The sequence below is a fragment of the Labrus bergylta genome, chromosome 10 (assembly GCF_963930695.1).
Source record: "Labrus bergylta chromosome 10, fLabBer1.1, whole genome shotgun sequence".
Taxonomy (NCBI): Eukaryota; Metazoa; Chordata; class Actinopteri; order Labriformes; family Labridae; genus Labrus; species Labrus bergylta.
The window spans coordinates 9,970,052-9,987,664 of record NC_089204.1 but is presented as its reverse complement, the minus strand read 5'-3'; the positions used below and the strand labels follow the sequence as shown (position 1 = coordinate 9,987,664).

At 38.8% G+C, this 17,613-nt stretch overlaps 1 protein-coding gene across 1 annotated transcript in view; it reads left to right on the top strand.

The window, feature by feature from the left end:
- Positions 1 to 3,300: 3,300 nt before the first annotated feature.
- si:ch211-250c4.3 (uncharacterized protein LOC100535981 homolog) overlaps positions 3,301 to 17,613 on the top strand; it is a 32,872-nt gene continuing 18,559 nt past the window's right edge. Inside the window, exons 1-2 of the mRNA XM_020626734.3 lie at positions 3,301 to 3,614; positions 14,860 to 15,656. Coding sequence (XP_020482390.2) covers positions 3,536 to 3,614; positions 14,860 to 15,656 — 876 coding nt within the window. The 5' untranslated portion in view covers positions 3,301 to 3,535. The remainder of the gene's footprint in view (positions 3,615 to 14,859; positions 15,657 to 17,613) is intronic.

Below are 17,613 nucleotides of genomic sequence, written 5' to 3'. Positions count from 1 at the left end.
AAGGGAGCAATTTAGGGGAAGCAACCAAGGACACATCGGGGTTGGGATCGAACTCCCAACCTTCCAGTTCAGAGATGACAGACTCTACCACTCAGCCACAGCCGCTCAATGTCTCTACCATACTTTGCCGAAGATAAACTGTAAAGACAAGGATGAGGAAGGAGATCATTTATCTAACGTCAGTACCTGGCTGAGAGCAGCACTTGGGTGTGTCTGAATTCCATGACTTTTCTTTGTTTGTTCAGTTTGTGAAGGAAAAACATTGGAATAATGTTTCAAAAAATACCAGGCAGGCTGTTATCCAATAAAGGGTCAATATTTTGAAGGGGTCTGATGTTTAGATAAGATCACACAAAGAAATACAATACAGGCTGCAGATGGAAGAAAGGTGTTCAGATTTTATAAACCTTTCCTAAAATTATGAGTCACAGTAATGGAAATGGCATTTGCATGGAATCTTTATCATATCATCTGATCCGTACTCTGGTATTTCCTGGCTCATAAGAGTTAATAATTAAAGACAGCACTGCTCACTTTCCTCCCACCCTCTTTCTATCCTGAAATATCAATGTTCACTGACACTGTAGGTCAACCTTACCCCTTCTTTAACTCTTGCAATACACTTGCCTACATTCTGCACATCAGTGAAGATTATACACCTATAGCGCTTGTCTTCAAACTGATGATATGAGATTACATGTTGGAAAGTTAGTAAATGTGAGCTGTTTACAAAGTTTTAATCAAATGAAAGAAAGATGTACATGTAAGTATGCCTGCTCTCTGTACAGTCAAACCTGCAGGTTTTTTTTTAAAACACGAAGCCACTAAATACCATTAGATGCTTTAGTGATTTACATTATAATACTACAATGTGTTGTTCACACACCAGGTGTCAAAATGACAATTGTCTATACAGTATAAGTCTAATTGAACAAGGATATGAATGGACTTTATGGACCTTGAGTTTTAGTTCGTCAGTCTTTCATTTGGACAAGCCTAATTAAATATAAGTCTAATCGGAAATCCGTACCAAGCAGCAAGCTTTGGTGATAAGAAAAGTCTTTGTGGAAGTGCAAAAACCTGCACTTCCTCGAGTGCCAACTTGAGGCATGCTCTTAAAACTAAGGAATCCCCATTAGGTCCCAAAATGACAATTTTTACGAAGCAGCTGTGGATTAATGGTAGAGTCAGAAGGTCTCTATGGAAGGTCGGGGGTTGAATCCCCAGCTCCTGCAGCCACATGTCGATGTGTCCTTGGGCAAAACACTTAACCCCAACTTGATCTTGCTGCTTCGTCTGCAGCCTAAAAATGTGTGTGAGTGTGATTAGTTAATACTGATGGACACTTTGCACAGCAGCCTCTGCCAGCAGGGTGTGAATGGGTGTGAATGGGTAAGTGTCACCTGCAGTGTTAAAACGTTTTGAGTAGTCAGAAGACTAGAAAAAACCTATACAAGCTCAAGTCCATTTATCCTTTTACAGCAGAAATAAAAATGTTTATAGCCTGGTACAAAACAGTTTTGGTTTAAATAGCTTCTTTAATGGTAAAAAATGTAAAAGGCCTTTTTTTTATAATTCATCTGTTTTGATGACATTTAAGATAATAATTTTGCATTATTTTTCTTTATTCAGGGGGTAGTTGAGATTACTGACAGATAGGTGTGTTGTAGTTTCTTTTTCAAGAGGCTTTAGGTACTCGTTAACTGCATCTCTTCGATGTTATTAGATTGTTAGTTAGGGTGAGATAACATTTTCAGTATGGTGATGCCATATATGCTGAAGTCTGGCTTCAAAAGGAAGTAAAAGCAATGGATGATGTCACTGAGACAATGTTCATGTTTCATACAGTCTAAGGCCTTAAACTTACATCCATTTCCCAGAGAATAAAGCCTACTTACTAGTTGGAATTGATTTCTCTATCTTGTGTCCATATCTATAAGGTGTACTGGCACAAAATGTGGTACAGACATTCATAGCTCACTGGGATGTTGTGCTATTTTGTTGTCACCAGATAATCCACTTTCACACTAGTATCATATTTTTGCTCTGTGAACAAACCCCTGTTAAAATAATGGCATGCCCATCAGATTCAGCTGTAACTTGTGCCAATGCAAATTAGCAAATGTTACAAGATAAGCTAATGGGAACGCAATTAGGCAAATTACCCTTCGAAGCATTAGCATCCATGTTAGCATTGTCATTGTAGGCGTGTTGGTATCTTTCAGCTGAAAGTTCCTCAGTGGATAGTTTTGGTTGGCCTGTTCCCACTCAAATGAAATATGACAGTTATGTGTCATATCATCTGGATTTACATAATATGAAGCATAGTGCCATTGACAGAGCTAGCATATTTAGAAGGGAGTAAGAGTGAATGTTGCAAAGTATCTTCTCAATTAGCTTTGACAAGCATTGCATTTTCATGACTTTTCATCTGCATTGCTCGAAGATGAATCATGACAGTTCCTCCTCTTCCTCTGAAAAAGAAGTTGTCTACTCTATGATGTTTACTGCCATGACAACTAAACAACCCTTAACTGATTTATGAAGACTGTGTCTCATGCTTGAAAGCCCCAAATACAATAATAGAAATTGTTTTGTAATGCTGCTGAGGACAAACTTTTCACTCCCAGCCTTCACAGAGTTGTTTGCATGTTGAGTTGCATGTCAAAGGATCCTTCTGAAGCAGAGTTCTGTCCAAAATGAGTCTCTGTGATACTTTAAAAGAAAGCTCCAGAAGTGAACTTAGAGTTGTGAATGTTTTAATCGAACATTTTTTTAAGTGGACTCCATAACATTTAAAAAAGTGTTTATTGTGGTTCACAGTCAGCAAACTTGACTGTGCATCCTTAGCGAATGTTAAATGTTTTATGAGAACATACAAATTAGATTTCTAAAATTAAAAACCATTGAGGTCTATAAACTGACATTCATTTTTATTAACTGCTTTGTTGTGGTTGTTGTAAAATATTTAACAGGAACAACAAAAGTGTGAGCAATTCTCATTTATTTTTACAGTTTTAGGCAAATTAAAAAAAACACATGTTCTGCACAGCTTTAAAGAGACTCATAACTAGGATTCACTGTTAAAAGGTTGAAACTGTGATTGATGTAAATGTGGACTTTATCTTCATGATCTCAGTCCTCCCTCTTTAACCATTCCCGCTCTTCCTACAGCTCCTTCGCTCCCTGTTTGCCTTCAGGCTGAGTGTAAATCTCAGTCCTCCACTCCTCTTCTCAGGCTTTCTCCTCATCCTCCCGCTCATGACTTTGAGTCCGGCCCCCTTTACTCCTCTCAGCTGAAGGAACTGGATACCCTCACACACGCTCTCACACACACTTCCACACAGACATTCAGGCTATGCAGCAGGCTGGGAAGCACAGGTATCATGACCCTGCTCCAGGACAACCTCCACACCTTTTTCCACTTCTAGACAGATTTAACCTCTTTCAAAACAGGATAATGCTTCTCTGAGGACGTTTTTCTAATTCCCCTTTTCTTTGACTTTACTTCAAACGTGGGATATATCACAGCACCATGAGTGTACAAGGGAAAAAGCCTGGGCTGGTCATCAGCTGGCAGAGGTCACTCTCCATCCTGGCTCCTTGGAGGAAAGGTAAGACCTTTTCAATCTTTATTTATGTCTTTTTATGACAATGTAAATAGTTTACCCTTTAAATATGTTTGCGATGCATCTCCCAATTGACAGAGAAATCCTCTCTAAACCATTGTCCTCCATCCTCTACCAGCCATTCATTTCATGAAGGCTGAGCAGCACTGTCTTTGTGATTTGGTTTGTACTAAAGGTGACATTTGTATTGTATATAAAAAAAAACGCTGATACAACATAGCAGCTTATTAGGATTAATTTATGTGTCTGTTTGACAAGTGTGGGCAAAGCCTTTTATTCATGTACTTGTGCATCAGCTGGCTACTAGCTGCTAAACTATGCTCATATTGCCTATATGTCTGACTCTCAGTGGTGTACAATGGGTTTGTTTCCAGCAAATACAAACAAACAGCTGTCTGCTGCTGGAAACAAGATTCATAAAAGTCCAAAAATTAAAACAGGTGTACATCTTTTTTCAGTTGGCCTATTTTGAACAGCTACTATAAATGGTTTCTTTACATTGATCTTCTGACATCATACTCTGTAGTGTGATTGTAAAAAGTGTTAATCTGGGTTGATTGCTGAGTATGTAAATCCAAAGCGTTCTGCAGCAGTACACTGGGAGTTCTCATTGTCCTCCTTCTTCCCTTCCCAATCCTGGCGTCAGGTTACTCTGCATTCCACGTCCGAAACCTCGCTCAGATAGCTCTGTCAGCTTATTTACAGTAGGAGCCTCCACACCTGCAGAGCAGCAAATCCTGCCAGCCGTTGTGTAGTGGGAGGGAAGATAAATCTGCTCATTGTTGTGGCCGCGCAGGGAGCCTCCACACTCGGACTGACAGCGGTCACATTGTTCTCCATGTTAATCAGAGGAGGAAGAAGAGGGTCGTTGTAAAGATGACACATTGTTTACAGTACAGCAGGGTGCAGCTTTTTTTTGTATGAGCTTTCACGTGTGTTTTCTTGTGGTTTCATAGAGGTTTGAGGAGGGACGTGGGCGATGTGAAATAACACTGTCTTTCTTCGACCTGTAACACAACATCACAGGTTGTAATCTGATGATACACGTGCAGAAAGCAACCATAGAAGTTCAAATTTCTCTCATCTAAAACAACGTGCCCTCTCTGATCATCATTTGGTGACTAATACCTGAAATATGCAACACTTAGGCCCATACAGTTGTCAGTTATTATTCAGACATCAGGAATGTGTTGTGCGGAGGTGAGTAAGGTAGTTAATATGACATAATGTGACACGTTGAAAGAAAAGTGGGTTTGGAAAAACTGATTGACATGTTAGGATTTAGAGAAATGCTCAGAATAGGTTATCACAAAGTTTCATGTGTTCACTATGTGCTGCATCACTTTTCAGTGGATACTATGATAACGTAACTGCATCACCTAATACATTAGTTTCCTAATGCATTAGCCAGGTTTCTGAAATAACATGAACTGAGTTTGACATTAAAACAGCTGATGTGAATAAAATGACGAAGAGCGAGAACTCATCTGAAAACTGGAACATGATTGTTGTATTGAAGAAAATCGCACTGAGAGTATCGGAAACATATCAAGCAAAGTAGTAATGCATTTGAACCCCACGTTATTATGAGTCAAGGATGTTAAAATGTATGAGTGAAAGATGATTACTCTTCTGTATCATAACGAGTGGGTCTTGTGTATACAGTTTGCACCGTAAGTACTATTTGGCAAAGTAACAGAACCTGTTCCCAATGAAGATGTGCAAGAATGTAAATACACATTCTGGCTGTTACCTAAGAACACAGAGGAATAATTCATATCAGACATTAGAAGGGTTAATGGACTTGAGCTTGTATAGCGTTTTAATGGGATTCATTTACGTAGTCATTAAGCTTGACCAGGTGTTGCCCTCGCATTAAGATCTGATGATCAGTATTGAGCTGCATCTGAAATTGCAAAACTATTTCAGAACTTATCTCATCCACACAATTGTGTCTGAAAAAGCATTTCAAACACTTTCATTTAAACTGGGGCACAAACTCACTGATGTAAACAGACACACTAAAATAGTGGCTCCCTCACATTAAAAAAGGGATTCCTCATAATGGACTGATCCCATCGCTGGGCTAAGGACCGAGAAAAAAGGTTTCCAAATGCACATGTGATCATAAAATTCAGCAACAGCAGCTTGCAACAACAAACTCAATGACTGATGTTTATTTATTAATGCTGTCCCTTCTAACATAAAGTTCACATGATGTGACCAATATGAAAAGGACAAATCATAACATGAAAAGACCCAATGAGCAAACAACTTTAATTCATCTAATTCAATAAAAACCCAGAGTTTAGAGCAGACAGATACAGATACTCACTTTGCCTCACGTGGGGGAATAGGAAGTCAAACTCCAAACTGTCAGAGTAAATGATCTTGACGGAGTTTTGACTTACACTGCTCCTGCACATTCCTGCTTTATCTTAATGGTTTGAGATAAGAAAGAGTGGAGTTGGGGTCTCTGTTAACTGTGATAAAGAGAGGGAGTCTGGGTATCATCCTCAGGGATGATGACACCGCGGTCGAGGAAGAGGTAGAAAACATAGACGTGATCCCAAAGGGGGGCATGGGTTGAGAGAAGAAACCAGAGGTGTGCTGCTTCTCCTCAGCATAAAGGAGGAGATAATGGGGGGAATGCAATGGAGGGTAGGGGGTTACAATAGTCTGCCATTGTAATAATATTTAACAAATAAAACTACAATTTAAAAGTTGCTACTGAAACATTTTAATTACACTCTTGAACCTGAAATGTGGAATATCAGTTTCCTAGTAGGCTGCAGCAGACAAAAAACAGTAAACAGTGGGATTCACATTCATTAAAGAGACAGTCCTCATGACCACTGACCACCCAAAGTGCTTGCAGGGAGTGGGCATACCCATAACCCACCTGTGCTGTAAAAATACCCGGCTTGTCACAGCCTGTTTATGACCTGAGCTCTGGAGATCTGAGGGGCCGACTGAGACAACTGTTCAGCCCGAGGGCTCGCACATGCCTGCATGCAGAGCCTCCAAAAGCCGCCCAAAATCTCTGAAACCCGAGGTTTAAAGCTAAAGGTGAAGCCAATCTCTGTTATCGGACTAAAGGCTTGAGGGTAATATCCCCTTTAAGGGTCAAGAAAGCTTCTGAACCTAATTTAAGTAGGACATGCAGGAGAAAGGCTTTTCCTTGTACTCACATTTTTATCTAAATTTATGTTGAATATTAAATCCAATTTTATGTTCTCTTCACCATAATTTATTGATCACGTGTTTCACATACAAAATAAATCACATTTGTCTTGTGAAACCTGCCATGACTAAGAATTCAGGTATGGACTAAAGATTGTTCATGTTGATTGAAGAACCCCTGAGGGACTTTCTATGGACAAGTGCACACAAAACACACACATACTTTCATGGCTACACTCGGGGACACTTATTCACCTACTTTTGAACATGCTGCCAGAATAGTTCCATTGCTTACGCGTTAATGATGGAATTGTATGATTTGATCTGAGATTGAGAGCTTCCTATGGAACTCGAGCCACTGTCACTTTCTGCAAAACATTGAGATATGAAAAAAAAAGTGCTGGGAATATTTACTTTATCTGAAAGGGCAAGTACAGTATGGTTTAGTAGTGAGCTGGCAGAGCTGGTAAAAATATTAAGATATTACAGTGTTAATATAAAGCACCATTGATTTTTTCTACAGACTACAAAACAAAATGGAAATAAACAGTCAGACATCACTCAAGTTCCTAAAGAAACATTTAAAGATTTAAAATCACTTCTCTGTGATAAATGCTGTGAATGAATAAATAATAAATGAAAAGATATAAAATACATAAATAAACAAAAGGTAAACCTTTAGATCAGGAATATATCTGTTAAACCTCTAATGTCATCCAAGAAACACAACCCCTCTGTCACTTTGGATAGAGATAGGCTGCCATTTCACATTTATGTTATGCTAAGCTTGGCTAAATATACAAAAGCGATACAAATCTTTTCATGTTTCCCAAAATGTAGGAATCTTTTTTTAAAGTCAGGCGGTTTTAATGTTTAATGTAAGGCCAAAGAAAAAACAAATGAGCTTAAAGCTTGTTGTCTGATAAACTTTGTAGTAATTTGAAGGGTTAATTAAGTACTTTTGGGCTGTTATGTATTAACCATTGATTAGATGAACTGTACTTTGCAGCATATAGTTTCACATATGATTTTTATGATTCAAGTCATTCCTTGTTAAAACCTGCCTCCATTGTAGTGCGATACCTGGCAGTTATGTTCGCGAGCCCAATGTACAGAAGCAATAGTCCTCGTCACTGCGGCTGCAGGTTCAAATCCAACCTCGGCCCTTTCCTGCATGTCATCCCCCTACTCTCTCCTCCCGACATTTCCTGACTGTCTTCAGCTGTCCTATCAAATAAAAGCAAAAAAAGGCAGAAAATCTGCCTCCATTTGACTAATTTACCTGGGACTTCTGACACTTAGGCCAGAGATTCAGGTGTGGTAAGCTAGTAGCGGCTAATCTGTCTGTAGCCTCCGTTCTACAGACTCAGGTAAACTAAAAGCTACCTTCTTCATAACCCCAACTCTGTCTTATCTTAAAAACTGAACTGTAGCCCCACACAGCCAAGCAGACCAAGATGAGATCACTTAGGGAATTTCTCTGACTTCCCACAGCTCCCTCTGAAAAAAGGCTTTAAACAAAAATTTTCACATGTGCAGTAGTGCTCGTGAACACCTGGAAACACACTTTGATGTGTGGTTTCGGTTGAATTCCTCTTCAGCGTCACATCTGGCTCAGTTAAACGTTTTGGTCAAAATGCAGGTGTACTCCTTAACCCTGTCTTTTCCACCTGAGCTGTATTTATGTATGACTCACTATCTGGAGGAGTCAACTGTTAAAAGAAGTCTACTCAGCTCGAGTATTGTGTTTTTTAACTCCTACGCTAACTGGCCTCTGCTAACCTCTGGATCGAAGTTGTGTTTTTCCTGCCGGCAGTTTTATTCTGGTCGAGGATAATCTAAGGACTCTAACACCTGTAGTCCTCAAAACGTTACCTTTGTGAAGGACTCACTTAAGTGTTAACAATGGTATTTCATGGAATGTGAAATGAAGATGACGGGAAATGGCTCAAGGACATTTTTAGACAGAGAAGAGGCTTAAGGACGAGTCTGGGGCAGGGGAAGGGGAGGCGGACTGTCTGTAATTATATGTTGTGGATTTGAGTCAAACACAGAGCCTGGAAATAGTCTGAGTCAGACTGTGTAGACAATTACAGAAGAGAAGATCTGTTTGTGAAGGGTTGAGGACATCTGGATCAGGACAACACCTGTCCAGCTCTCTGTGGACTGTGTGCAAAGCTACGCTGGTCAGATGACTTCAGCATGTAATTAAAGTCAACCTGCTCCTTGTGTGCAGGTAATTGCCAGGAGTAGACTGGCACTGACAAAGCCATGTACACAAATAGAAAAACTCAGCTAAGTGTTGTTTGTGCAGCAGCTTTCATATAATCATTCAGGTGACGTGCTTCACAGCCTGAAAATACAAAAAATTAGGAACAACGATAGAAAACATCTTTAAGACTAAAAATTAAAACTGTAAAAACTAACAAAAGTTTTTAAAAAATGCCTCACATACTAATTAGAATAAAACAATTAACAGATAACAACATTGATAAAAACTTAAACTAAGGGTAGAAAAGCTTGAGTGGAGCGTTAAGCCAACGGGATTCATCAAGGGTCAAAAGAAAGAGGTTGTTATGCTCTAAAATTCGTAAAACCATTAAAGGCTACGTGTTATTTGTTAATTTTAGGCTATTCAAAATAAAATACCCTTGATTTGTTGTGAAAAGTCATTTTGATGAAAACAACAACATCCTTATCTGTTTCCTGAGACCTGAGTTAGCCGCTGACCTACTTTCTCTCTCTGGTATTTCGCCTCAACACATGCCTCAGTTATATTCATACTCCGGGAAAGGTAGCTCACAATATATTGCATTATTGAAATTCCAGGCAGCCTTTTTCGTCCCTTTTATATGCCTAAAGGACCGTCCAGTCCACAGGTTGTTGACTGAAACATCAAAGGGGGCCAGGAGGCTGTCATTCTCTGACAATGACCCAATAAAATACGTCAAAACGTCCTTGTTCAGTGAAAGACAGATTACTAGTCAGATAACATCTGGGGCAATAGACGTCAACACCTTAATAAAACAGATATAAATGTTCTCACGGTTACTCTTCAAATGAACCTACTTGTAAGTACATGTTCTGATAACTCCAACAGAAAGGTGCCTGTGGAGCAACATGTTTAACTACTAGTTTCCTTTGCTCATCCATCACAGTTAGATAATCTGTTAATATCAAGGCTCAGTTGTCTGTGTTCCCTGGAGGCTCAGATTGATCACCGCTCCAGACCTCAGATCACACTTAGTCATCATGTAAAATGTGTGTGTACAATAAAACAACAGTTTAAAAAGGTCTCTTATAAGAGGAATAGGAATGGAATAGAAAATAAGGACGATAATCAGGAAAACTGGATTCTGATTGGTCTTTCTGGTTTTGAATGAAATGTTATTTCTGAATAACAGACTGCGGTTATGAGGAACACTTTTGTTTTTTTGTCCTTTCTTCTTACAGCTGTTCTTATTAAAGACTCTGGATGGTCCAGCCAATCAAGTCACTCGCAGAAATATTTCTGGTTGAAGTAATGTCTGTTTATTTTGTATGTGTACTGACAGCCCTTCATAGTTGATTAATCAGTTGACATGCAGGCATTGAACCCAATTATCTTTAGTGTAGATGACGTTGAAAATACCTCACATATCATAAAGCTGTTCATTTACTCTCCATGCCTTCGTACAGTACATGGAGGTTGCTGCACTGCAGGTTATCACGTTGCTCTATAACCTTGTGAATTCTTCCAGGCTGTGTGTGAACCACAGAAACTCTTTTGACGTACTCTTGACATACTTTGGCTTTGGCTCAGTGGTAGGGTTGAGTAGACTGCTGCCATTAGTGTGTGAATGAGGTATGAATGCTTGAATGTGGCATGTAGTGTAAAAGCAGCTTTAAATAGTCATCAGACAAAAGCATCTCCATATACACAGGTTACACCATGATAAAGCCACTTATGAGATGACCAGGAACCTGGTACAGGAAACACTATCTCCTCTCAGGGTTTACAGTTTAGTTTGATCTTTCAGCTTCACGATAACCTGATAGTACAGTAGAACCCAGAGAGACGCCATCTGTACTCTACTGTACTCATACTATGTTGGTGATGTAGTTGTACAATAATTGTTTTTTGTTCTGCCCCTACTAAGGCAGTGTTTTAGTTTGGTACTTACTAGTAACACCAAACCATCTACATAGTGCAATTGAGAATCCCAAAGTAAAAACAATTGGGTACCAGCCATCATCAAAAGAAAGAACCCTATAGAGTCAAGAAATAGTTAACCAGGTTTAAGCGACTGCGGACAAAGTCACACTCGAAAGAAACAACAACAATGAGCTTTAGTGACCTGCTGAAGTCATAATGGAAAGCTGCATGAATCCTACTACTTTTCCCAGCATTCAGCAAAAAAACAGGAAATGAGTTTTCCAGCTCCTCAGAAAATTTGTTTTAGGACTGACAGCTCGAGCTGAGCCACTTAAAAGATAAAGAGTATTTAGCAGCTGGTGACATACTCCAACAACAAGAAGTCACCACATCATACAAGTCATCATACAGGAAAATATGTTATTGAAATAGTGAAATAAATGCCAGTGATTACCACACATGTAACACTGAAACTTAAAAGTAAATTCAAACATACACATGGTGTCATATTCTCTGCCCTCAGTGAGGTCACTTGGTGTTACAGTTAGTGTGTCAAAAGAGTCAATTGAATTTCCTCCTTAAGACCCTTTTAAAATTCTTTTGATAATCTAATTTTGAGTTCTGCTGTACTTCATAGTCTGTTATTCAGTATGTTGCTAAATAAAGAAGTAGAGGATGACAATAAGGTTCATAATAATGTATACAATTCACACGGCAAGTTGCAGGTAAATGTGTTTTGTGAGGCATTCAGAAAAAGCAACAATGCTATTGTTTTTTGGTTGGATTGCTACAGTATGGGATTTTAACAAATTAATCAGTAATTGGATATTATACATTTAGTAATTGCTTGATTCTGGTTACGCTAAATGAAAACAAAGGAGGCGTGCATTTGATGTTGTTTTCAATGGCTGACTTCTTTGTTTTTGTGTTAACTTCAGTGGGAAAACACAGATGTTGTTTGACATGGGAAGAGCCTGAGAGCCTCTAGAAGCTGATACTGCACAACAAAACATGTATCAGTGTTTAGGCAGAGCTGTTCCACAACAGAGTTGTTAAAACAAAGCTCATTTTCCAGTTACTGTGAGAGTGTTGCTGTTTGCTGAGCCACATTAATTGAGGAAAATTATCTGTTTTTAAACTTTTTTTCATTCATTTGATGCACCTTTAGTTAATTATAAAGATATTTAATTTTTCGACATTTTCAATCAAACATACAATCAAAGTTGAACCCTTCTAAAATAAGCTCCAATCAGCTAGCATCCTGTTTGTAACTAATTACGTTGCGATTCATTCATCCGTCGTTGCAGGCCTCCACCCTTCACAATCACTGCAACCCCTCTGCCAAGTAGCAACCACACAGAAGAAAGTGGTTGTCCTTATATACACACTGAATTTGCACTTTTGCTCCTGCCTTTTTGTGTCTTTCATCAATAAGCCGGAGACCTCCACTTCAGTCCAAATTCTCACAATATGCTTTTGAGAAAATTCCCCTGTAAAGACTCCCTCCTCCTAAGTTCCCCTCTGAGGGGATAAAAGAGTCAGATTTACCACTTCAAAGAACTTTTAATCTCATATTTGCCTGGGCATGATCTCCAATTCAGCCTGCAGGAAGCTGCCCAGCATTCACTTTTGTTTTTAGTGTGATCTAGCACTGAGGGAAAATATTTCTTACAAAATAGTGCTTGGCTGCAGTTTTATCTCGAGGACTTATAAACCATTAAAACATCCCCCCTATAAGCTTATCCGGGCCCCTGCATTTCACTGAGGAAAGAGGGGCTGCTTTTTGTCTTTTCTCTTAAAAGTTTTGGAAGGGTGAAAAAATGTCAGTTGATTGACAGACAGGTGTATCACATTCCCCACAGTGGGAAAGTGGAGAGGACACATATGACTGCTCCTGGTAATGGTCTAAGCTGGAGCTTCAGATCAAAGCTGGACAGTCTGGTAGAAGACACTGATAAATTGTATGAGTCCTGTGGTATTTGAGTTAAATTATGCAGTGTTACATAAACGCCAGTCCTTAGGTTTCACCCAGGCTTAGATGTTTTTAAATTGATGGTGCATACAGGCCTTTCATAGTCAAAAGACTGAATCCCCTCCAGATAAACTGGTGTTCATGGAAGATGTGAAATACCTGTGCTTCTGTTGATTTTAAAACTTTTCACACAAAATGTCCCTAAAATTAATTATAGTAGTACACCAGTGAGGTATTACGTAATCTGAATATCACTGAAATACCTCAAGTCAAGCTAATCCACTCTTTGGCAGCCCTTAGCTACACTTTTGGCCCAAGCTCAGGTATTTCAAGGTCTTTGTTTCTTCTTTCATAGTCATTTTAGACTGTGAGAAAATTACATTACAAACTGGCAGTTCAGGTATGTAGATGGTACTCCAACAGAATAAGTCAGTTCAAAGGCCAAACAACTAGAAAGCTGTATTTTATAGAAAGACCTTTAGGGTCCACAGGATCCATGTCTCGTTGGGCTTAGGAAATACAAAGTTGGGTGACATTGCTGAAGGGCAACAAAATTCTCACAGAGAGAATGGGTTTAAGATGGATGCATTACTCCTCCAATGTTGGACTTTGACATCAAATAATGAAGTGGGATGTGCGCACAAACACACACATATAAATATCAATTATTTCTAACTTCACCAATCATATCTGCTTAACACCAGATAACACCAGATAAAGGCAACTTTAGCTTGATTTTTTAATGACACAAAAAGAAGATTTCTGTTCAAAGTCACACTTTAAGGTGCTTCAAAATGTGCATGTAAACTCCTGCACAGTCTAACTTGCTATGTTTTCGTCTCCACATATTGGCAGCAAGTTCATTAAAAGTAACACAAAGTGCGTTCCTTTCCTATTAACTTGTCTGATGAAATATATGTGCAACGTTTTTATTGACAATTTAAAGTCCAAAATGAAAAATACTAGCAGCGTTTGAAAAAAAATGACCTCATAGTTGGTGTAAACATAAGTCCCTCCACTGACAGGGCAAATATCCAATCAGAGTCTAGGATTTTTGGGGTGGCACCTGGGGTTGCCAATCAGATTTCTAGGGGGGCCCATGCCACTTCTGGCCACCCTTCTGGACACTCCCCTGTCAACCAGCAACAATTATTTATTTCTATTCTTACTGCAATCATTCTGGAAACAAAACCTTGATTGATCTCTTTAACCAACATACCCTGACATCAATACCATTTGTACAGTATTAAACCTGTATCTTTCTCTTAACATGTTGTGCATCAATTGGACCAAATCTTATTGGTATCTTCATCAAACAAGAAACCGAATAAAATATTGTTCTGATGATTTCTAAAAGCTTTTGAGGGCAATGTTGTTCTACCTATAAACCTTTTTTTTAAGCCATTTTTTATGGTCAACTTGACATAACAAATTAAATAATTCAATTAACAGAAATGTAACTGACAAATTCTTATATTTCATCACTTTCAGATGAGCACCAGCCAAAAAGACAATGAATAGCAAAAACACTATCAGACAAAAGCTACTTGTAGTATGTCTTAAGTAACACTGCAGTTCTAAAGTGTTACACAATATGAAAGGAAAAACTTGATTCCGTACTTATAGGACTGCTATTACAATAGCAACATTTTACTGTTACCAACCTAGTTAGCAACTCATTGCACTATTTCACCAACACTGGAATGTGAGATAGGAAGTGATTGACTTTAATGTGGCTGGTGTCTATTTGTAGCGAATGAGATATGCAATGGTTAAAACATAAAAAATGCCCCCCCCCATCCCTTCAGATTTCCTCCTTCCATTTGCTTTTTGTTTGTCCCTGATCTGTCTGAAATGAGTGAAATAGAAAATAAAATTCATAGAGAAACCTCTCCATAATGAATTTATAATAAATCTATATTTCTCTGTCTGTTTGACAGGAAAAGGAGACAGAGATGCTGTACTGGACACAGAAGTTGTCCTGACAAAAATGAAGCTCTTCAGCAATCTCCATGAGGGACTCCTGATCAGCGACGACTCTTCATCCACCATCTCCACAGTGTCAGGTCTTGAGCAACACATCACAGACCCCACAAATGCCTCTGACGAGCAATCACACCAAGATGAAAAGTGCATACAACCAAGGATTGAGTCAGACTACCTGTCGGCCATTTTCTCAGACTCTCAGCTGCCGAGGTTGTACAAATTTGAGTCAGAGGACTCGGGAGTGGAGCTGCCCAGTGGAGCTAATTCTCCGTCCACACCGACGGGCTCTGAGCAGAGCTTTGTGGTGCACAGTCGAGAATCATCCTGCGACTCCTGCAACTTAAATTCTGATGCTACCACTCTCCCTGATAAACTTGTCACATATGTGCAGAGCTCAGAGATTAAACAGGAAGAGGACTCAGTGCAAAACAGTCCAAGTACAGCAGTGGATACTCAGGACGATGTGTTCATTCCCTCAGTAGAACTTCACATAGGTGAGGATGATGATATCGATCCATGTAGGGCTTCAGGAGTTAGTCCTGAAGGAGACGAAGTCATTTCTGGAGAGCTAAAAGAGCAAAATACTATAACTGAAAGGACCTGCTTAGAGGACACGAGGCCTAGGAGGAAGTCCTCGACAGATGCATGTGATGACATGATGGACAAAAATTTTGAACCAGAGTCTAGATGGAGAAGTGGCACCAGTGAAAGCTTGGAGGAGTACATGGATGAATGCTGCAGACTAAGTGAGGTAAATAAAAAAGGCCTTTGTCCTAGCTATTGAACCATCTTTCCATTTTCTACTCCATATATGAGCGACGGGTACTTGAGTTGGCCCAATTGTGATTCGAGATTGTAATTCTGCCTAGTCTCATCACCCAGCTGTTCTACTGGAACCAAAGGTGTTCCTCACCTTAATGAAATTGTGGGTGATTGTCGAATCTTTTGCGTCATCACCCCAGGATTTTCCCTCTAGTTCAGCCACATTTACACACTTTGTCTTAGAAATAACTTTTTCCCCCACACTTTTTATATATATTGCACATGGAATAGTTTTAAGATGCATTCAGATTGAATGGAAAGCCTTATTTGTGTTCATTTCATTGCATCAACCACAAATGGTTTCTCAATGAATTTGAACATATTTTGGCAATTCTGCATTGGTATCTTATGTTACTGATAAATAATCATTTATTTACTGTTTGGTGTTGAGTGCTTGCAAAACTTGTGAATACCGACAATTATAACTTTACCAGCTCCTCCAGACCTGAGCAAAATCCCTTCAGGCTGAGCAGCAAAGTTATTTTGTGTCCTCTGTCATTACCTTTAACTTGAAACTCTTTCCAGTCTCTATGTCACCAGGCAAGTGCATCATTGAAACTGAAATAAGGTCAACACAGTCAGTCATTTTCCAGACTGTAGTTAAAGGTGTTATAAATGCACAGATGTCCTTTGATTTTCCTACTTTCTCTTGAAGTCAGTAGTCACAGTTGAATGTAAATAATCCCTGCAGCTATACCTGTATAGTAACCCCTTCCCGTGGAGGCATGATAAAAAAGCAACTGTATTCATTCATGAGGACAGGCCTGGCCATGTTTCATTCATGTCACAAGGGAAAACATAGTCATTTCCTTGTTCACATACAGTGGGCTGTACAGAGAGGGCACCTGACAGCTGTGGAAGCTGCAAAGTCATAATCACCTGTTTGATGTTCCTGAAAACATCACAGTCAAGCGCTGAGACTGTCTTTCATTAGTGGCAGCTATTAGACTGAGAATCTGATACAGCCTTCAGTTTCTACTTGAATGCCTTCTGTTGTTTAGAGTCTAGAATCACCAGAAAGCTACTTACAAAGGGTTTAAAGTACCTTTTAATTAGTTATCTAATTTCCATATGAGAATATAACTTCAACAATTTGTAAATTATTAATTACCACATGGACACCTTCTCAAGTTTGAGATTTTGAAAAAAAAAGCTTATTTGTTAAGAGTCTAACCAATACTGTTTCCAACTGGATACTTGGCAGATACCAGTTTTAATCATTTAGATTTTCAGAAATACAAATTAACTTTGAAATATATAAAATATGCTAAGAAACTATTGTAGGGTATGTTATAAATCTTTATGTAATCAATCTTTTTGAATAGTGCCAATTCATAAAAAATGTTATATCAACACTTACAATGCTTATAGACCCATCTTTAGCTAGGTAATACCTTAGTTCTCGTACTTCTATGTTAGCCAGATTGTGATGTCATTGATTTTGCAGGGTTTTTTTTTGTCTTAAACAGGCATGGGACTAATCAATAACAAAAACAGATGACAACTCTTGAAAAAGTCAAATGTTAAATTAAACTGATTCAGTAGTTTAAAAAAAAATCCAAACCCTCCAAATCCCAGGTGCACTGGGATGAAATCAGAGGATAATAAAATGCAACATCTGGAGAACATAAATAAGTCTAGGATATATTAAACAAAATGTTTCAAGTAATTTACATGTTTCTGAGATATTTTAGTCCAAGTCGAACTATGTTTCAAACGGCTCAAACTCTGCAAGCTAAAAAAAAAACCTTCATTGAAATACAGATTTTCCATTCTGTTTTTTCCATCTATTTCTCAAAGACCTTTCAAAATAATGGCATGTTCAAAGGCTTTTCTGAAGACAAGGCTTTTATTATTGTTGGCACATCAAGGTAACCCAAACATAA